Here is a 22095-nt window from a genome sequence, read left to right on the forward strand (position 1 = left end):
CAGGCTCTTGCCCTGGGGCACACAGCTGTGACCTACAGCGCAGGGTCTTTGTGGTGTCCCCACCCACTTCTGTGATCTCAGTGCAGCCCGAGTGGTTTCTGAGTTGCCTCTGTGCCTGTGAATCCACAGCTGTAAAAGCTCTCTTGCAAACTGGCCAGAGAGAGAGCTGGCAGCCTTGACTAGAACCTCAGTCCATTGAGAGGACTTTCTTTCCTATTGGGTGCTGCTTAAAGAGAGAGTAACTGTGTTACTTGTTTATTTTTATTGCCATGCACACAGACATTTTCTAATGCAGGGCTGTGCTGAAGATAGGATTTTAATTTTAAAATGAGAAAGTTTTGAGTATATAAAGCCTGCTTTGTGTCCTGAGAAAGGAAATGAATGTTTGAGCTGTTTTCCCTCTCGCAGCAGAGCCAGTCAGCAGGAATGAAAGGTGAACATCAAGATGGGGTCAGAGAGTCCAAGACGGGGACTCTGCTCTCAGCCAGGCCACATCCCTCGCATGTGTATTCCACAGTCCAGATTTGAAGACAATGTGTAGTGCAAGGGGAAAGGACTTTGAGTTGAAAGCCTTAGGTTTGAAGTTTTCTAGAGTGATAGCAACATGGGACTAGAGATCAAGCCTGAACGGTTGGTTACTGTGTCCCCAAAACCGAAAGCGGCGCCTTCAGCCCCCATCTGTTGCCTAAGAGAAGGGAATACGCATGCCCACACGGAAAAGAACTGGAGATAACCCACCTGCCCGTTAACAGCAGAACGGATGCAACAAGGGCATGTTGCACAACAGTAAGAACGAACAAACTGCTACACACAACCACAGGGCTGAATCTTAGACACCGTGTTTACAAAAGATGTCAGACACACAAGAGTGCTTCTTACGGGACCCATTTGTATGAAGTTCAGAAACAGTCGTCTGGGCTGGAAGTCAGAGGAGGGGTCCCTTTGGCGAACTGAGCCTGCGGGTTATCTGCTGTGTGTCTTGATTGGGGTGGTGTGTTAGGCAGGGGTACTGACCTTTACACTTAAGAACTGTGGGCTGTGTTGTATACAAGTTATACCTGAATTTGAAAAAAAGAAAGAAAATGCATACCTGATGGGGAAAAGAATCAAATAGGCCCAGACATTCTTTATGTCTATTATCCATTTCTGTAAGATTTTAGATAGAAATTGCCTTTGCCTCCTTTCTGTCTTTAGTATTACTATCTTCAGATCCAGAACATTTTGTTTTGAAGTGTAATTGACTTAGAATATTGTATTAGTTTCAGGTGTACAACACAGGGATTCAGTATTTTTATATATTACAGCATGATCATCAGTGTAGGTCTGGTTACATCTGTCACCATACGAAGTTATTACAGTGTTAGCCAATCCATTTCCCACACTGTACATTACGTCTCATTGACCCATTTATTTTATAACTGGAAGTTTGTCCCTCTTAATCTCCCTCACCTATTTCACTCATCCCCCCCACCCCTCCCCTCTGGCAACCACCTGTTCTCTGTATCTGTGAGTCCGTTTCTGTTCTGTTTGTTCATTTGGTTTTGGGGAGGTTATTTGTTTTTTGTTTTTTTAGATTCTACATATAAGTGAAATCATACAGTATTTGTCTTTCTCCGATTGACTGACTTCACTTTGCATGATACCCTCTGTGTTGTTGCAAATGGCAAGATTTCATTCTTTTTTACGGCCGACTAATATTCCATTGTGTGTATATGTACCACATCTTCTTTATCCATTCCTCTATAAGTGGGAAGTTAGGTTGCTTCCATATCTTGGCTATGGTAAATAATGCTGCAGTGAACGTAGGGGTGCATATATCTTTTCAAAGCAGTTTTTTGGTTTTCTTCAGAAAAATACCTGGAACTAGAATTACTGGATTATATGATAGTTCTATTTTTTTTTTTAATTTATTTATTTTTTTGCAGTACGCGGGCCTGTCACTGTTGTGGCCTCTCCTGTTGCAGAGCACAGGCTCTGGACGCACAGGCTCAGTGGCCATAGCTCACGGGCCTAGCCGCTGCGCGGCACGTGGGATCTTCCTGGACCGGGGCACGAACCTGTGTCCCCTGCGTCGGCAGGCGGACTCTCAACCACAGCGCCACCAGGGAAGCCCCTGTTTGTTCGTTTTAATACTTTTTTTTTAAAAGGAAACTTTATTACTTTTATTTATTTATTTTTTTGGCTGCATTGGGTCTTCGTTGTTGCGCGGGCTTTCTCTAGTTGAGGCAAGCGGGAGCTATTCTTCCTTGCAGTGCGCAGGCTCACTGTGGTAGCTTCTCTTGTTGCGGAGCATGGGCTCCAGGCACTCAGGCTTCAGTAGTTGTGACACGTGCGCTCAGTAGTTGTGGCTCATGGGCTCTAGAGCGCAGGCTCAGTAGTTGTGCCACGTGGGCTTAGTTGCTCCGTGGGGATCTTCCTGGACCAGGGCTCAAACCCGTGTCCTCTGCATTGGCAGGCGGATTCTTAACCACTGTGCCACCAGGGAATTCCTTTCATAATTTGTATATTTCTAGTTATGGTCTTTTCTTTTTTGATTAGAGAAGTCCCTTTAACATTTCTTGTAAAGCCAGTTTTGTGGTGCTGAACTCTTTTACGTAACTTTTGCTTGTCTGTTAAACTCTTTATCTCTCCTTCAAAGCTGAATGATAGCCTTGCTGGGTAGAGTATTCTTGGTTGTAGGTGTTTTCCTTTCATTATTTTGAATGTATGGTTCCACTCCTGGCCTCTGCAAAGTTTCTGTTGAAAAGTCAACTGATAGTCTTATGGCAGTTCTCTTGTACATAACAAGTTGCTTCTCTCTTACTGGTTTTAAGATTCTCTCTTTATCTTTAGTTTTTGCCATTTGAATTATGTATCTAGTGTGGACCTCTTTGGGTTCATCTTGTTTGGGATTCTCTGTACTTCGACTTGGATGTCTCTTTCCCTTCCCATGTTAGGGAAGTTTTCAGCTATGGTATTTTTCAAATAAGGTCTCCACCCCTTTCTCTTTTCTCCTTTTGGGACCCCTATAATTTGAATGTTAGTATGCTTGATGTTGTCCCAGAGGTCTCAAACTATCCTCTTTTTTTTTTCTTTTTTCTGTTTGTCTTGGATGATTTCCACCGCTCTGCCTTCCAGTTCACTGATCCATTCCCCATTCCTCTGTATCCAGTCTGCTGTTGATTCCTTCTAGTGTATTTTTCAGTTATTGTATTCTTCAGCTCTGTTGGGTGCTTCTTTGTGTCTCCTGACTCTCTGTTAAGCTCCCCCTGTGTTCACCCATTTTTCTCGCAAGTTTGTGGACCGTCTTTATGACATTTCCTTGCACTCTTTCTTCAGTAGATTGCATATCTCCACTTTGCTTAGTTCTTCTTCTGGGGTTTTGTCTTATTCTTTTATTTGGAATTCCTCTGTCTCCTCATTTTGCCTAATTGTCTGTGTTTATCTCTGTGTATTAGGAAGGGTCAGTTACCTTTTTTCAATCTTGGAGAAGTGGCCTTATGTAAGACACATCCTGTGGAACGCAGCAGCACCCTCCCCTTTGGTCACCAGAGCTGTATGCTTTTGTCCCATGTGTGGGTTGTGTGGGTCCTTCTGCTGTGGCTGGGCCAGCTACCGTGGGCAGCTGGTAGGTGAGGCTGGCCCAGCCCTGTTGGCTGCCTGGCCCTGCCTTGTCCAGTGGCTGCCAGCCTGCTGATAAGAGGGGCTGGGTACTGGGGCAGCTGGTTGTGGGCCCCAGAGGGCTAGAGATCTAGAATATTCTGTAAGGGGAAAACAGGAGAATTTAGCTTCACCCAGTAGCAGAAACAATAATAGAATCTCTTCTTTTTGACAGGCTGTCTTTGGCTAGATCGCTCTTTAGTTCCCAGCATGACACTTTTATGCAGACAGGCTCTGTCGACTATATGAGGAAAACGCTTAAATATTTCTATTCACGGAACACAAGTGGACTTTACATAGATAGGCCTCCTTTAAGATAGAAACGCTGGGGCTTCCCTGGTGGCGCCGTGGTTGAGAGGCCGCCTGCTGATGCAGGGGACACGGGTTCGTGCCCCGGTCCGGGAAGATCCCACATGCCGCAGAGCGGCTGGGCCCGTGAGCCATGGCCGCTGAGCCTGCGCGTCCGGAGCCTGTGCTCCGCGACGGGAGAGGCCACAACAGTGAGAGGCCCGTGTACCACAAAAAAAAAAAAAAAAAAAAAAGATTGAAACTCTGTCTTTGGAAAAGTATATCATTGGGGAGTTGTTGTGCATAAAGAAAAATAAGCCATTTCATGTATTTTATATGAAAGTAAAAATAGATAATTCATGTAAATACATGAAACCCAGCACCTTACTCTATAAGCAAACAATATATGAACAGCTTTTGTTTAAGTAAAAACGTAAATAAAATATTTTCCGCACATAGAAGATACTAAATATTTGTTGCCTGATTGAATCCAGCTCGTGTCGCCTGTAGCAACCGGTTCTGCCTTTCTAAGCTTCACGTTCCTCCTCTGTAAAATCTTTTCTCCTTTGCATTTTTATTAATGCATTCCTTCAGCACATATTTACTAACCATCTCATATGTGCACATTTCTGTGCCAAGCACTTACTTAATCCTTATAATAACTGTGTGGGTGAGGAAATGGGTTAGGAGAGGTGAACCTTGTCCAAGGCAGCTTAGCATCTGTGAGACGAAACAGAGACGTTCTACTACTTAAGGAAGGGGGAGGGGCATTTTGTTTATTGATTGACTGCAAGTTCTAAGTGAAGTCCAGCAGCGCTGGGGCAAGTCCATCACGGACCAAGGCAGGACCAGCATGGCGGCTGATACGCTCAATTTCTCAGATGTTTAAACCCTGTGACTCAGTAATTCAGTTCTTAGAAATCTGTCCCCAGGAACTAATCAGGAATTTAGTCAAAGATTTGTGTACAAAGATGTTTACCCACAGCCTACTTATACAGTTGAAATTTTGAAAATGGCCCAAATGTTCAACAAACAGCAGGATAACTGTTTATTCTACTTGACACGTACATGGCAGTGACTCAGTACTTTGCCAATATTAACTCGTTTAATCCTGACAAGGATTGGGGTAGTGCATGGCAGGTGCTGTTATTGCCCCATCTTAGAGATGAAGAAGTTGAGGCCTGGGTCACACAGCTGGCAAGGGCGGAGGCTGACCTGAACCCCGATGGCTACTGCCAGAGCCCAGGCTGTTTCCACCTTTCTCTGTGTGTGACAACATTCATGCTCTGGAATATTATACAGTATTCTAATGTTTTTACCAATTTCCACTGTATAATATTATATGAAGGTTATGGAATTATATGACATGGTTTCACTTTTGAAAACACACGTTTAAAAGAAAGAGACGAAGCTCGTTTCTCCATCAACACCCCCGACAGGTGCTTGCGGTTGGTGTCCTCAGCATTGGGCCCTCCTCAGGTGTAGAAAGTACGACGAATCAGATGTCAAGACGTTCTTTGCCTAACAAGGAAGTTGTGACTGCCTGATCTCTGCCAAATAGAGGGTCTGTAAGATACAGCAGACTGGCAGAGTCTAAGAGATGAGCAGTCAGCCAGCGTGCCTGGCGGGGGCAGGGGGCAGGAATCGGTGTGGCTTCCTGGGGACTCCGTGAAATCCATGCCATCGTGGGGCAGGCTGGGGCCGCCTCACAGCATTGCTTTCACGAGGAGAAAACCTACCAAGCTCCACACCTTGACAGCATGTGGCCTACTTTGTTAATCTTATGTTAGTGAAATTCATTTACTCTTACTTATATGAAGTCAAGATTTCTGTTTGGTTTCTGTATTCTGGATGCAGTGCCGGGGGAAAACTTGTCACTGGACCATTTGCTGCTTTGGCAAGACAGCCAAGTACATATAAGCCTTAACGTGCCAGGAAGCGGGCATTGGTGCCTCCTCCTGGGGTGGGGATTTTCTAGGTGAAGAAAACTCGCTTTGCTGCTAGGAGGAGAGGTGGAGTGCACACCTTCATGTGTCATATGGGGTCAGGGCACAGGTGCCAGTCCTGTTAGCTATACACATGTGCGGAGAAAGGGGCTTTGCTGGGGCAGCTGACCTGGGCTTGTCACCACTGGGCTTTGAGAATTTTGTGAAACTGGGGAACTTTTAACTCTTCTTGTTCAGAGGACAATTGTGTTACAAAAGGAAGAAACTTAGTACAGAAATATGTCAGTGATTTTCAAACCAAGAATGAAACTGTTCGGTTTGCTTTCGTTTCTCTAGAAACCTGACGTGCGGCTCTCTCGAGGCAGCATCGACAGGGAGGATGGAGGTCCTCAGGGCCCGGTAAGCAGCTGCCCACGTTCTCATCAGGATCTGGACCACTTTGTGTCCTGGGATATCCAAGCTTGCTAGCATTTGTCATATGGAACACAATAATTCATTCTATAACTAAAATCAACGTTTTAGCCAAGATTATTAAAACTTACAGTACGCAGCCCAACATGCGTGTTTAGGTAGAAAAATTTCTACCCCATTACTAATACACTCTTTTCAATAGTAAGCTGAACTCTCTGTGTCCTAAAGAAATACGTACACAAATTGTTGCTACAGCAAGTTGTCATCTGCTAAATTTTTATACTCTTGTTTCGTGTTTTATGAAAGTTTCCACAGTCAGTCACAGAAAACTTGTTCAAGCAAGATTTTTTTCTGCTGAGTGTTGTAGGGGGAAATGACTGAAATTCTCTTTAAAGACCTAGCTTATTATCATTATTCCAAACATATTTTAAGCCCACTAGAAATATTCCCTGGTCTTCAGGGGAGAGTATTTTAAATTGTTATGATTTCCATTAGCAGATATCTGGTTAAAATAAATGCAGATTTCTTTAAAACTTAAAGAAATCCCCAGTAAAAAGGGGAAACGTGCACTTGCTGGGTAACGGACTTAGGGAGATAACTCTCCATCCACCCTAATAAGGTTTATGAGTAGAAATAAACCATTTCATTTCTAGACACACGTGGATACACATACATACACACATTAGACTGTGTAGTCATCCAGCTCCGAGATGCATAGTTTTCCCTAGTCTGTGCTCTAAAATCCAGCTCCCCCTAATATCTGGCCCCTAGAAGACGTGTTCAGTTGCCAGCATGTGAAGGTTTGGCATATCCCATAAGATATGCTGGCACAATGGGCTCTACAGACAGAATATTAGGCATTCCTTAGTCCACAAGTGCAAAATCACACTGTTCCCCGGTTAACATCTCCACATGCAGTGCTCACTCTTTATATTGGAAAGATGACATGTAGCTGAAAGCATTCCCTCTAAGATCAGGAACAAGACAAGGATGCTGACTCCCATCACTTTTATTCAACATAGTATTGGAAGTCCTAGCCACAGCAGTCAGACAAGAAAAAGAAAGAAAAGGAATCCAAATTGGAAAGGAAGAAGTAAAACTGTCACCGTTTGCAGATGACATGATACTTACATAGAAAATTCTAAAAATGCCACCAGAAAACTACTAGAGCTCATCAGTGAATTCAGTAAAGTTACAAGATACAAAATTAATATACAGAAATCTGTTACATATCTGTAGATTAAGAATGAACTATTGTTCATTGTTTCCTGTTAAGGAAACAATCCCATTTACCATCACATCAAAAAGAATAAAATACCTAGGATTAAACCTACCTAAAGAAGTAGAAGCCCTGTTCTTGGAAAAGTAGAAGACACTGATGAAAGAAATTGAAGAGGACACAAATGGATGGAAAGATATACTGTGTTCTTGGATCGGAAGCAGTAACGTTGTTAAAATGACCATACTACCCAAGGCAATCTACAGATTCAGTGCACTCCCTATCAAAATACTAATACCGTGTTTTATAAAACTAGAACAAATAATTTTAAAATATGTATGAAAACACAAAAGAACCCAAATAGCCACAACAATCTTGAGAAAGAAGAACAGAGCTGAAAGAATCACTCTCCCTGACCTCAGACTATACTACAAAGCTATAGTAATCAAAACAGTAAGGTACTGGCACAAAAACAGACATATAGATCAATGGAACAGAATAGAGAGCCTGGAAATAAACCCACGCACTTATGATCAATTAAGGTATGACAGAGGAGGCAAGAATATACAATGGAGAAAAGACAGTCTCTTCAGTAAGTGGTGCTGGGACAACTGGATAGCTACACGTAAAGAATGAAATTAGAACATTCTCCAACACCATATGCAAAAATAAACTGAAAATGGATTAAAGACTTTAAGATCGGAAACAAAAGGAAACAAAAAAATTTCTAAAGTTTTTAAAGATTTTTAAGAGACCTAAATATAACACCAGAAACCATAAAACTCTTAGAGGAAAACATAGGCAGAACACTCTTTGACATAAATCATAGCAATATTTTTTTGATCTGTCTCCTAAAGCAAAGGAAATAAAAGCAAATATAAAGAAATGGGACCAAATTAAACTTAAAAGCTTTTGCACAGCAAAGGAAACCATTGACAAAATGAAAGACAACCTACTGAATGGGAGAAAATATTTGCAGGTGATATGACCGATATGGGGTTAATATACAAAATATATAAACAGCTCATACAACTCAATGTCAGAAAAAAACAAAGCAACCCAATTAAGAAATGGGCAGAAGACCTGAATAGACATTTTTCCAAAGAGGAAATACAGATGGCCAACAGACACATGAAAAGATGCTCAACATGGCTAATCATCAGAGAAATGCAAATCAAAAGCCCAGTAAGATATCACCTCAGACTGGTCAGAATGGCCATTATCGAAAAGAACACAAATAACAAATGTTGGTGAGGATGTGGAGAAAGGGGAACCCTTGTACACTGATGGGAATGTAAATTGGTGAAGCCACTGTGGAAAACAGTATGGAGGTCTCAAAAAACTAAAAATAGAACCACCATATGAGTTAGCAATCCCACTCCTGGGCATATATCCGAAAAAAACCAGAAACATTAATTTGAAAAGATACATGCACTCCAGTGTTCATAGCAGCATTATTTATAATTGCCAAGGTATGGAAGCAACCCAAGTTCATCAACAGATGAATGGATAAAGAAGCTGTGGTGTATATATACAATGGAATACTACTTAGCCATAAAAAATGAAGTTTTGTCATTTGCAGCAACATGGATGGACTTGGAGGGTATTATGCTAAGTGAATAAGTCAGAAAACAACTATTGTATAGTATCACTTAACAAAGTACTGCATATAACGAAAAGACTCAGATATAGAGGACAAACTAGTGGTTAACAGTGGAGAGGGGCAATACAAGGGTAGGAGAGTAAGAGGTATAAACTATTTTGTATAAAATCAGCTACAGTGGGAATTCCCTGGCAATGCAGTGGTTAGAACTTGGTGCTTTCACTGCTAGGGCCCGGGTTCAATCCCTCATCAGGAAACTAAGATCCCGCAAGTCGCACGGTGCAGCCAAAAAAAATCAGCCGCAAGGACGTATTGTAGAACACAGTGAATATAGCCAATATTTTATAATAACTACAAATGGAGCATAACCTTTAAAAATTGTGAATCACTGTACTGTACACCTGTAACTTACAGTGTGCATCAAGACTGCTATTTTTGGGGGTTTTTTTTGCGATACACGGGCCTCTCACTGTTGTGGCCTCTCCCGTTGCGGAGCACAGGCTCCGGACGCGCAGGCTCAGCTGCCATGGCTCGCGGGCCCAGCCACTCCGCGGCATGTGGGATCTTCCCAGACCGGGGTGCGAACCAGTGTGCCCTGCATCGGCTGGCGGACTCTCAACCACTGCGCCACCAGGGAAGCCCAAGACTTCTTCAGTTAATAAAATGATAACGTATTGAGCAGTTGGTCCCAAATTGTTAAGAGGAAAGAGTGAGAATAAGCATGAAAGTAAACCCTATTCAAGGAACCAGCTATTTATAACATCACTAATAGGAGCATTTTTTAGAAAAGGAAAATCCTGTTACAAGATGTGGCATGTAGAAGGTACCCAGAACGTATGTGGAGTGAATGAATGAATGAATGAATGATGAGACAGAAGGATTATTGAGAAACACTTTGTGAAACAGACGACGCATGACGGGGCCGCTTGTGATCTCATAGTACTTGCCACACACCAAGCCTGGGTGACAGTAGGAGCGCTTAGTCCTGATGGAGCAGGTGCTGCGCTGGGTGCTTCCCTCCTGTCACCTCATAAGTCCTCAGCACTCCTGTCAGGTCAGGCGCCGTGCCATCCACACGCCACAAATGAGTCAACTGAGGCTCGTAGGAAACTTGCCCAAGGTCACTGGTCCCCATGCCGGACGCCGGACAGGGCGCTCAGAGCGTGACCAGGCGCCAGCCTGCTCTGCAGGCCTCTCCCCTCCAGGGCCTGGGTTAAGCTGTGGGGCTCATAACACACACTGACGGTTGCTGGCTCTTCTGCTTCTGTGCTCTGCTAAGATAACTGTATGGTTTGGCCCACTTCTCCAAGTGCTCCAACTTAACACTTTTGAAAATGGGCCCCAGTTTCAGGGAGAAGCGTTTGGCTGGAAAGCAGTGTAGACTGTCAGTAGGTCTGGGCTAGTTAATAGACACTAGTCACTGCCTCATGGAAACTGATCCTGTCTGTGTGCATAAAAAGTAAAAATAAAAACTATTTAGATTTTCAAAATAATATTCAAGTTGGCAGCATGTTCATTTTGTGACAACTCCCCCATAGGGGGTAAGTGTCACTAGCCTCCGCGTTCAAATGGGAAAACCAAAGCCTCAAACCGGTGAGTGACTCACTCCTCCAAGGCCAGCACTGCACACGCAGCAGAACCAGAGCCCGGCCCGTCCCACTGCCCAGCCCATCAGCCTCTGCGCACAGGGACATACATAACATCTGTTGAACTGATCCAGAAAGTTCTGAGAATAGGATTTTCTAATTATCGCACTTTCTTGTTCCCTGAGTATCAGGAAATTCTTTAAGTCTTTTTACTGCTGGTCAGTGAGCACAACACAGCACAGCCACAGCCTGTCTCTTTGCAAGGTTTTGGCCCACTTCCCACTGTGTCAAGGAAGCCTGTTCCTCACACCTTCCCGCTCAGAGGGTTTTTCTAGTCTTTAAAATCGGGAGCGTTCAGTGGCCTGGTGGAAGCAGCCGTGATCCTGGGCAAGGAGCAGTTGTGACTGTGTGCCGTCTCATGGTCCTTTATTTTAAAGAAGTGGATGTCTACTCAGTAAAAGTAAAGCACCTTGAAGTATATGTGTTTTAGCCAGTTTATTGTTTTAAAATAAGCAAGGAAAGTCCCTCTTTTCAAAAGTAGGATATAGTTTGAAGATACTTCTTTTCATTCAGTCAGCCTAGGATAAGTGGCTCTAATCATAGCTGCAGGCGTGGCACCCTAGACTAGGGCTGGTCCTATGTGAACCTGCCTTTTTCCCTGTGCCTGGGCTGGTTTGGCTTCCTGGCTTGGCCTGTGGCTGGTCCAGAACGGATGGAGGTGTCACACCAGGTTCTTCAGGTGACAGTGACAACGTAGACATCCCAGTGCTCGGAAGCCTCTTCTCGTTGTCATTGTCCCTGATGGCACTCCTTCTTGTAATCAGAGAAGGAGGGGGTGGGGGAGAGTTTCCGGACACAGGACAGATTTCACACCCATGAAGTTGAACTGGAGACCTCCATGGGCATAATTTCTTTAAAGAAAATTTGAAATTGGTGTGACCACCCCTGACCGTGTTCCAATCGTGATTCCTCCTATGGCAGCCCTTATCCCATACCCCATTGGCATTATTTGCTTATTAGCCTAATCTAATCCCCTGTCCCCACCTGAGGCCTTGAAGGCTGGCCCCTCCCCCGTCTTGTTGGTCTTTGACCCCAGCGTTTAGCCCAGGGGTCAAGGGGGTGGGTGGAGAGGGTGGGAAGGGGAGGCCGTTATCCTGTTGTGCGCCCTGCTGCATTGACCTGGCTTTTTCTTTTCCCACAGACTGGAAACCAGCACATATATCAGCCTGTGGGCAAACCAGGTAAATGAAGAAATGAATCGAGTGTCACAAAATTTGTATAATTTGGAGGGAGGGGGTTTTGATGTATAGTGTCTTAGTTTTGAAAAACTTCATGTTGTGTTAACACTCTTCCCCCTACAGACCGTAGCAAGTATGATGTTTACCAAATTCCCCACGACTAGAATGTTGGAAAACAGACTTTACTGCTCTAATGCAGCAGAAACACCTCTGTAGGGAGCCCTCTCTGAGATTAGCTTCTGTTGTAATAACATGAATCCGTGTTGGTTTGTTTGGGGGTTGTCTCCATTCTCTTCATTAATGTACGTTAAGTAATGGGACTCATTCCTTTACCAGATCCTGCAGCTCCACCAAAGAAACCACCGCGTCCCGGAGCCCCTGGGCACCTGAGCAGCCTCGCCAGCCTCGGCAGCCCCGGGGACAATTACAACGAGGGTGTCAAGGTGAGCGCCCAGGCCTGTGCGCAGCCCAGGACCCCACGAAGCCTTTCACTCTGGGCGATGACCCTGCGATGTGCAGTGGGGTTGGGGCTCGGTGGGATTGGGGGGCTCCTTGGTCGGCTCCAGACTCCTCTGAGTCAGGACAGACTTTACTGGAAAATTCTCTTTTCTGTTTTTCTCTCATGTGATAGATTCTAGGGCCTCAGTCAGATCTTAACTTTCTGAAGACATTTTCCTCTTATCAGACAGAATGTTTCTTTGAGATAAAAGTGCTGGGGTGGCTTCTGGTTTTACAAATGAATCAAACCAGGACGCCTGGGGAAAGCAAGGCCTTCTGTAGGCTCACTGTCTCTGAGTGTGTCAGTGTGGCCTAGTGGGCGACTTCCATCCTTTGCCATCTGGGGCCAGCGTGTGTAAAGCAGCATGTGCTGGGGACCACAGCCTCCTCTTCTGTGTGCCCTTTTAAGGAGAGGGATACCCTCTACTTTCCATTAGGTCAGTTATCTCTCAAAATATGTCCTACTTCTCAATTCTGATACACTTTGTCTTCACATTTTATTTTATTTATTTATTTATTTATTTATCTTTGGCTGCATTGGGTCTTCGATGCTGCGCGCGGGCTTTCTCTAGTTTCGGCGAGCAGGGGCTACTCTTCATTGCTGTGTGCAGGCTTCTCATTGCGGTGGCTTCTCTTGTTGCGGAGCATGGGCTCTAGGCGCGTGGGCTTCAGTAATTGTGGCACGCAGGCTCAGTAGTTGCGGCTCACGGGCTCTAGAGTGCAGGCTTAGTAGTTGTGGCTCACAGGCTTAGTTGCTCCGTGGCATGTGGGATCTTCCCAGACCAGGGATGGAACCCGTGTCCCCTGCATTGGCAGGCAGATTCTTAACCACTGCGCGACCAGGGAAGTCCCTGTCTTCACATTTTAATATCTCTAAAATCAAGAGGGTGTGTTGATTTAACTGGCATTTTTTTCCCTTCTTCGTGGTGCATAGAAAAAGGTACATCTTAGAATTCAATAGCTATGGGATCAGTTAAGATAAACTTTGCTTCACTAATAACCACCATTCATTGAGTGCCACCTGCTGTGGCAGAACCTGCCCCATGTCTTTCAAATCCTCACATCAGCCTCGCGGAATTGGTGGGCTTATTATTGTTCCCACCTGTCACATGAGGCCGCTACAGTTCCCAGAGGTTAAAGGGCGTGTTTGAGGTTACGGCCTCCCCATAGCTGAACCAGCATTTAGTGGCAGACTTGGCTTTCCGCACACACATATGTGCTGCTGCTCCAGGTTTACCCCCAAAGCCAAGCGGCTGATTCCTGGATAGAAGCAGATGTATTGCCACCTTAGCGAATCAGAGAGGTTGTCCCCAGGCAGAGAAAATGTCATCTCCAGTTGCGAGCCAGCCTACAGCTGGAGGGCGGTGACCAGTAGTGAAGCAGCTGGCACCGTCTGGGTCCAGCCTGCTCCCTGCGGAGCCTAACACAGGAACCACGGTGCCAGAGGGGCCCCTGCACCAAGGGTCAGGCAGTCAGCTCCTGGAAACCAGGGTGCTGGTCCTGGGGGCTGCCTGGGGCTTGGCTCCCCCAGCTTCTGGGCCTCCAGGCCCAAGAAGCCTCCTTGCAGCTCCACTAGCACCACAGAGGAGCAACGGAGGACACACCCTTTCCCAGTGTTGTTTCTTGACATAAATTTTAAAAAGAAAGAGAAATTGGGTTAATGAACTTTTTTTCATTTTTCATAAGCAAAAGAAGAACCTTTGAAAAGGGCTTGTATTGCAGTGAAAAGCCAACTTTAAAAGCGGATCAGATACCGGCTTAGAATTCTGACCTGTATTCATTGTTTACATTTGAATAAATATAACTGGGAAATACCCTTATTGTAGGGTATTGAGCAAGTAGAAATCTTTATGGAAAGGAATCTTTTAAGTGTGCTTACTTAAAGTACACTCAGGAGGGGACTTCCCTGGCAGTCCAGTGGTTAAGAATCTGCCTTCCAATGCAGGGACGCGGGTTCGATCCCTGGTAGGGGAACTAAGATCCCACATGCTGCAGGGCAACTAAGCCCATGCTCTAGAGCCCGCGCACCGCAACTGGTGAGCCTGTGCACCACAACTAGAGAGAAGCCCGTGCGCTGCAACAAAGAGCCTGTGCACCGCAATTAAGACCCCACGCAGCCAAATAAATAAATAAATATTTTTTAAAAATACACTCAGGGGACTTCCCAGGTGGCACAGTGGTTAAGAATCCACCTGCCAATGCAGGGGACACGGGTTCGATCCCTGGTCCGGGAAGATCCCACATGCCGCAGAGCAGCTAAGCCCGTGCGCTACAACTACTGAGCTGCACTCTAGAGCCCGTGAGCCACAACTGCTGAGCCTGCATGCTGCAACTACTGAAGCCCGTATGCCTAGAGCCTGTGCTCCGCAACAAGAGAAGCCACCACAGTGAGAACCCGCGCACTGCAACGAAAAGTAGCCCCCACTCGCTGCAACTAGAGAAAAGCCTGCGCACAGCAATGAAGACCCAACACGGCCAAAAAAAAAAAAAAAAAAAATACAATCAGTAAACATTTTTGAATAATTAGTAAGTGTGAAGTATATGTCTCTGCTTCTTCGTGACATGTCTGTTTGGTAGAGGTTATCAAATCCAGCCTGAAAGAACAGTACTCTTTTAATACAGAAATGCTTACCTTTACCTGGGTGTAACTGAAGTAATTCGTCCAGCTCATAGCCAGAGATCAGTCTCGGTTTCTCTGGTGGCTTTATGTTTCGGCTCTGAATTATCGGAGTTTTTGAGGAACCCCCCCACCCCAAGTGGTTGGGATTGGCTGTATCTCTGCGGGCAGTGGTGTGTCTAACTGCCTGCCAAGGGGCCTCCAAGTGGTCAAGCTCCAGAAAGTAGGAAACCAGTGACAGCTGTCTCTGCACACCAGGCTGGTGCTTTGGGAGGGTCCCTGTGAATGGCCCCGGGAAGCTTTGTGCCAGCGTTTCTGTGACAGTTGGGTGAAGGGTGAACACAAAAGAGCAGAGGCTTTGAACAGGTTAGAACAAACACCCTCACCTCCTGGAGTCAAGAACTGTAGTTCTTCCTGATGGAGCCCCAGCTGGCACGCCTCCTGAGGAAATGCGGCCTTTTACGTTGATCCCCTTTGAACTGGCCCTCCTGCCCCATTCAGCATCTCAGTGCAGAAGATAAAATGCTGACACGGCTTCTCTTGGAAGTGATGCTGCTATGAATAACCTCCCTTTTTCTAGTGCACAGAAAATACACAGTGTGGAGGGTTGGACCTCAGAACTTAGGGCTCTGCTAAACTTCTATACCAAAGGGTATACTTTTTTCAGACAATTCTAAGGAAAGGTCAAGAAATCCATATTTCTCTCAGTTAACTTTGCCTGTTATGTTACAGTAGAATAGGCTTGGTTTAAACTGTAGAGGAAAAAAAAACATTAAAGTTTCTAAGTTTAAAGTAAGGGAACCCAACCATAAGAACTGGTTCAAGTGAAGGGTTTTATGTTTTCATTTTGTTTTTGTTTTTAGAATAAGCTCCTGATATCTTTAAACACAGCCTCAAGCCAGGCATCTGCATTACAGCAGGCTGGCTAGGTTGAAGGCCATTTCCAGGGATGCTGGATGTTGGGGCCAGGCCCAGGGAGTGAGGGTGTGCAGTTTCTCCAGAATCACTCAGATGTCCAGTGGGCAGCTTTCTGTGAATACAAGCATAGATACGCTTTCTTTCTTTTTAAAGACCCTTAATTCTTTGGATTCTTGCACGGCTGCCAGATTGTCATTCTCGGGCTTTGCATGTTGTTTTCCTCATTTATTTGTGAAAACGAGCATGGTGCATGGCAGACCCCTACTGAGTATGCGGGTGCCCTGAACAGACGGCCCAGCGGCTGCACTTTGATGGCCGCTGACGGAGCCGACAGGCGGAAGCTCACTCCTCTTGTTCTGCTCGTGTGTTTTTACGGGGGTTTTGTCTGCTGCCTTTATTAATATTGTTTTTCTTTTTTCCCTTTCTCTGATAAATTCCTTTAACTTGTCCTCACCTTCCGTTCGACAATAGCCGTGGAGGGTAAGCACATGGTATCTGTGTGTCTGTCCAGCTCTCTATCACACCCCGCTCCGCGTGTGACTCTGGACCAGGAATCGGGAAGCCTGGGGAGGGCGCTTTTGCTTGGTTTGTCACCAAAAGCAGCATTTATATTTGCCCAAGAGTGAGACGTGAGCATCTGTGCAGTGATGGGACGTTCTCGTCCCTTGTGTCTCATGGCTTAGGGATGGGCACCCAGAGTTAGAGACTGAGCACTGGCAGTCTCAGTGGGTGCCGGCATTCAGTCTTCTCAGAGTGGCCATACGCAGTCCTTTTTGTGCCTGGGGTGGCCAGTTCGACTTTTTAAATACGCTGAAGGTTCCCTAGAGGCCCTTGTGCAGCCTTCAGGGCTCACATGTTGTCTTGGATAACATCTGTTGAAGTCTCTCTGTGCCCAGGCCCTGAGACGGGCCGTTTTACATATGTTCCTTCATTTCACCCCCATCACAGCTGCAGGTGAGGGGGCAGTGCCCGCCCCCCACCAACAGAGCTGCACCCGCACAGCTCCCACCTCAGCAGCATTCTGGAAGCAGGTGGTGTCCATGTAAAGAAGACTTGCATTTGCCCACTTTTTATAACCATAAAAGGAACACACGTTTCCATTAGGTGGTTTGAAGGCAACTAAGCTGAGCCATACAGGTTTTACTGCAAAATTCAAACTAAGTGGCAATTCTTATAGTCTCAATGTAGAACACTTGACCCCTTAGCCAGCTGTCTCTAAATCCTCAGAGAGGTGTAAAGTATCTGGATTCTTCTCTTTTGGTGAATGATTCTGGGGGGACGATGAATCACTTCTCTGAATGAATCCGGGGCTTTTAGTATAATATGTGTGATTCCATCTCATTTCCTTTAACTGAGCTCAAAGTTAGAAAAAAAGGTGCCTTATTTATTTGTCACTTGGATGAATTGCTTTGCGGTCATCCTCAAGATGAACTATGTCCCCTAAGACGAGATCAGTTATGTGATCTGCTTTGATCTCTTTTAAAGACCCTTTCTAACCTAGTTGCAGTGATATGACGCCATCTGCTGGAGGATAGAAAGATAACCGGCTTCTGTGTTGGCAGCTTCAGCCCCAGGAAATCAGCCCCCCTCCCACTGCCAACCTGGACCGGTCCAATGACAGGGTGTACGAGAACGTGACGGGCCTGGTGAGAGCGGTCATCGAGATGTCCAGCAAGATCCAGCCAGCCCCGCCAGAGGAGTATGTCCCCATGGTGAAGGTGAGCTCAGCCCCCTCACGTGAAGCAGGAGACATTCCCTGTGCCCTTCGGGTCCAGCCTGACTCTACAGAAGGTCTGCATCGCATGCGGATCACTGCCACTCCCGACCTTGACCCTGGAATGTCCTGAGCAACAGAGTCTGTCAATAACTACTGCTCATACATATGATCTTGAGTGAGAAAAGGTGCGGAGGAGCACTTACAGTCTGATGCCGTTGTGACTTAGGGGAGGCAATTACAGTGTGAAAGTGCCAAGACAGATGATACTTGGAGACCCTGCTTTCAGTCTTTTGGGCATTAACTCAGAAGTGGAATTGCTGGATCGTATGCTAGTTCTAGTCCTAATTTTTTGAGGACACACCATGCTGTTTCCCACAATGGCTGCAGCAATTTACATTCCCACCAGCAGTGCACAAGGGTTCTATCTAGTTTTTCTCCATCCTCACTAACACTTTTTATTTTCGGTTCTGTTTTTTCTCGATAGTAGCCATCCTTATGTGTGTGAAGTGGTATCTCACTGGGCTTTTGATTTGCATTTCCCTGATGAGTAGTGAGGTTGAACATCTCTTCGTGTGCTTTTTTGTGTTGGCCATTTGTGTGTCGTCTTTGGAGAAATGTCTGTTCAAGTCGCTTGCCCACTTTTTAATAGGGTTGTTTGGCTTTTTGTCGTTGGGTTGCAGCATTGAGCCCCATTTTTAGTACCAATGAGCAGTCTCTGGGACAGCTTCTTTCAAACCATCAGTGTGGGGCAGCTGCTTGGAAGCTGTGATGTTTTATGGGCAGCACAGTTAATCCATTCTGGTTCCGTCTTTAGGCTATACTCCCATAACACTTATAACCAAAGCTCTTAAGGGTGAACTTGCATGAACCACAGACGGGTTTTTAAAAAATACTAATAAACTCAACAATATAGAAAAGCAACCAGAATTTTGTACATGATAAGACTTTTTATGGTGGTTTTCTAGAAGCTGCTTTTTTAACCGTATTACTTTGGCAAAACGACACTCTTTTTGTTGATCCAGTGTCAATAACTAGCATGTCCTTACTGGTCTTATACCTACTGCATGTATAACTTAGCATCTGAGTCATTACGTAGTTGAGCCTCATAAGAATGACAGCGACAGACATTTTAACTCTAACGTCATATCGTTTTTAACCACAGCTGGTCCCTTTAAGCTCCGAGTGGCAGGGGGAGGGCTGTTGTGCTCCGTGTACATAGTGGACGAACCCCGGGGTCAGAATGGCCTCCGTAGCAGACTGCCACCTGTCGTTCCCACATGTGGTAGCAGTAACATCCTTTTTGGTGGCCCACGAGGCTTTGGAAAGCACTGGGGAGGGAAGAGAGTCACGGAGCACACGCAGCCCCAGCGCCGCCTTCCCTGGGCGTCCGGGCGGCTTTTCATACATGAGCCTCCATTCCCCTGTTCCCCAGACAGTAGAGCATGAGTAGATCAGAGAGATCTGAATCTGGGGGAAATTGCCTCATAACTTAATGAGATCAGGCTCAGCACTGTGGAAAAGAAATACAGAAATTTTCCTAAAAAAAAAAAAAAAAAAAGAAAGAAAAAGAAATTTTCCCGTAAGTGGTGAAAAGGAAATGAAAAACCATGTAACTGGAAGGAAACACTGTCATTGCTGGCATGAAACTCCTTGACGTGCGTCCTAACACTGGGTGTGTTCCTGTCTGTTAGGAAGTCGGCTTGGCCCTGAGGACGCTGTTGGCCACCGTGGATGAGACCATTCCCGTCCTGCCCGCCAGCACCCACCGAGAGGTAGGGCCTCATCCAGAGGGCAGCGTGGCGGGGGGAGCACAGCGCGCGCTCTGCAGGCGTGACCTCCTGGCCGGGCCCCAGGTCGGGACGCCGGCGACTGGCCGTCCATCTTCAGAGCTGTGTGGAGCCACCGCACCGCGTGTGGGGTCCCGACCTGAAGGACGGGGCGTCCGTGAGGACAGGTGGGGAGCGCAGGATTGGGGCTGCTGCTGCCTGGAACCCTCCAGAGCGAGGACGGAGGCTGTGGCATCCTGCCCTCCTTCCTCGAATGCCTCTGGAAAATTTCGAGTTTGCAAGTGACCTTGGTTTTCCACTTAAAGCAGCGATATAAACATTCCTTGTAGCCAGTAAATAGGCTTAGCGTTGGGGTCTGCACCCAGCCCAGCTCACTTCCCACGCCTCGCCCTTCCAGCTCCAGCGTCCACTTTCCTGCTTTCTCTCACAGGGTGCGTGATCTGTCCTTCCCCCAGCAGGCAATCTGTTTGTTTTCGTTTTCTTAGTTTTTACTGTGAAATGATTTCAAACTTGAGGAAAAGCTCTGAGAACAGCACCAAGAACTTGCAAGCACCCTCGCCCTGATTGCGCCGCCTTCCCCGTCTGAGCCCTTTGCGTCCTCTCTCTGCACGCGCAGGCTTTACTTCTCCAGAGCCACCTGGGGGCTGGTTGTGCGCATCTCGCCCTCTTACCTTTAGCATTTGCGTTTGTGTTTTCGAATAACGGGCCATACTCTTACCCTGCACGGTCACCGCATCCTGGAATTTAACACTGGCCAGTGTGCTCATCTCTCAGCAGGTGGTGGTCTGGGTTCACCAGTCACCCCAGTAATGCTTCTCCCTCTGGCTGGAGACAGCCTGGGGCTCACGTGGCCCCTGACACCGCTCAGCGTGTCTGTGTGCCTCTCTCCTGGGACAGCTCCTCAGCCCCGCGCTGTCTTCTGCGACAGAGTATAGGCCCCTGTGTTCCAGAGCCTCCCTGACGTGGAGCTGAGGGGTGTTCTCTAAAGGCTGATGTTTCCTCCTGGTGAGGCTGAGGTTTCACGTCTGCGGTGAGGCTGCGTCCTCCTCGGAGGCCGAGTCCGAGGGCGGCACGTCCAGCAGGGCGTCTGGACACGCGGGGCGGTCGGGCTCAGCTCCTGCGGCTGGTCCTGTGAGTGGCACCACTTAAATCCTTCTGGAAAATGCCTCTGACTGGTGTCACCGTGTAACTGAATATTTCCCTCCAGTTCAGAGGTTAGCTAGTTTATCTGCTTTATTAGAAATTTAATTGGTTTTCCACAGTGAGCAAGGATTTTGCCCCAAATGGAGACGCTCCAGGCGCCAGAGGCAAAGCAAGTGGCACCCTAACGGCTGGATATTTTGGCGGGACCGTTTCTAACTTCCTGCTTTAGCTGGTAACGGCTGAGACGATCTCTCTGTGTACCTGGCTCTTCTGCACACCGTGTGCGCCTTCCTGTGCCCCTGCTCCCCTCCCGCCCTCTGGACCCAGCTGTCCCTGACCCCGCCCAGCGGTCACCGGGGGCCATGCCCCCACTGCCCTGACCCCTTGACGAGACCCCTGGAGTTACAGAGCCTTGCCGGCCCCACCCGCAGCCTTTCTTTGCCGTCCCGATGGTGGCCGCCCCCAAGGTGCTCCCCGGACTTGCGTTTTACAGATGCCTTTTCTCCTTGGCAGGACTCCCTACGCCCACAGATCCAGATGTTTGAGGCCCTCACCCTCTGTGCTGTGAGCGAGCCCACTCCGTGTGCCCCAGGCACTAGCTTTCTGCGGGACGTCTGCCCCTGTAGCACATTCTGCTTGCAGGGTCAGTGGGACCAGCATGCACTCACCACCGTGCCCAGCACGAACCACACGCGCGTGCACGCACACGTACACACGTGCAGACAGCCTGTGTCACTCACAAGTCTCAGGTCGGGCCTTGCTTCGCCATCCTCACGGCCACATTCCCTCTTTCCTGAGGTATCACAGCAGCCTCTCAGCTGCTTACTCCACCTCTGGGCTCTCCCTGCCCTTCCGTTTACGTTGCACACTGCCACCAGAGCCCTCTCTAGATTATGTTATTCCCCTTCCTAAAGTTCCTTAGGCCTCCCCGTTGCTAGGTTGAGCAGGACCAAGGTGAACGTGGGTGGCTGACGAGGCCCTTCACGGTGGAGGCCGGCCAGCTTGTGCAGTCTTGGCTGGATGCAGGCGAGTTCTCCTCTGTGGAGTCTCTCCACCCCTCTCAGAAGGAGTGAACTGCTCCTCTCCGGGTCCATTTCTGTGGCGTGATTTCCCCGTGTGTGATGGGCAGCTCTGTGCGTGCTTCTCCCACACTGGGCTGTGAACACAGACACATTGGGTCACTCTTGCGTCCACAACTCCAAGGGCCTTGTGTACAGTAAGTGCTCGCTGATTGTAGAAAGAGCACGTGGCTAGATCGCCGCTGGTTAAGTACACAGGTTGGAGGGATCGCGAGACACCCCAAGCAAAGCTCTCCAGCTCTATGGCTCCTTCCACCAGCCCTGACCCCACTTCCCACCTCTGATCCGTTGGGAAGGGTCTAGAGTATACGTCAGAGTGGAGCAAGTGTCTGGTGACACCCTTGAACCATCTCCTGCATAGCAGAGGAAGGTCTTGAAGCAGGTGCAGTAGAAAGCGTGTGGGCCT

General features: G+C 47.1%; 1 protein-coding gene across 11 annotated transcripts in view; it reads left to right on the forward strand.

Moving 5' to 3' along the window:
- PTK2 (protein tyrosine kinase 2) overlaps positions 1-22095 on the forward strand; it is a 253294-nt gene that overhangs the window by 229818 nt on the left and 1381 nt on the right. For all 11 annotated transcript variants that reach the window (XM_082674402.1, XM_082674406.1, XM_082674405.1 and 8 more), the window contains 5 exons: positions 6210-6272; positions 11894-11933; positions 12267-12373; positions 17526-17681; positions 19372-19452. In XM_082674402.1, coding sequence (XP_082530528.1) covers positions 6210-6272; positions 11894-11933; positions 12267-12373; positions 17526-17681; positions 19372-19452 — 447 coding nt within the window. The remainder of the gene's footprint in view (positions 1-6209; positions 6273-11893; positions 11934-12266; positions 12374-17525; positions 17682-19371; positions 19453-22095) is intronic.

This window comes from Grampus griseus (genome assembly GCF_964374135.1).
Source record: "Grampus griseus genome assembly, chromosome: 17".
NCBI lineage: Eukaryota > Metazoa > Chordata > Mammalia > Artiodactyla > Delphinidae > Grampus > Grampus griseus.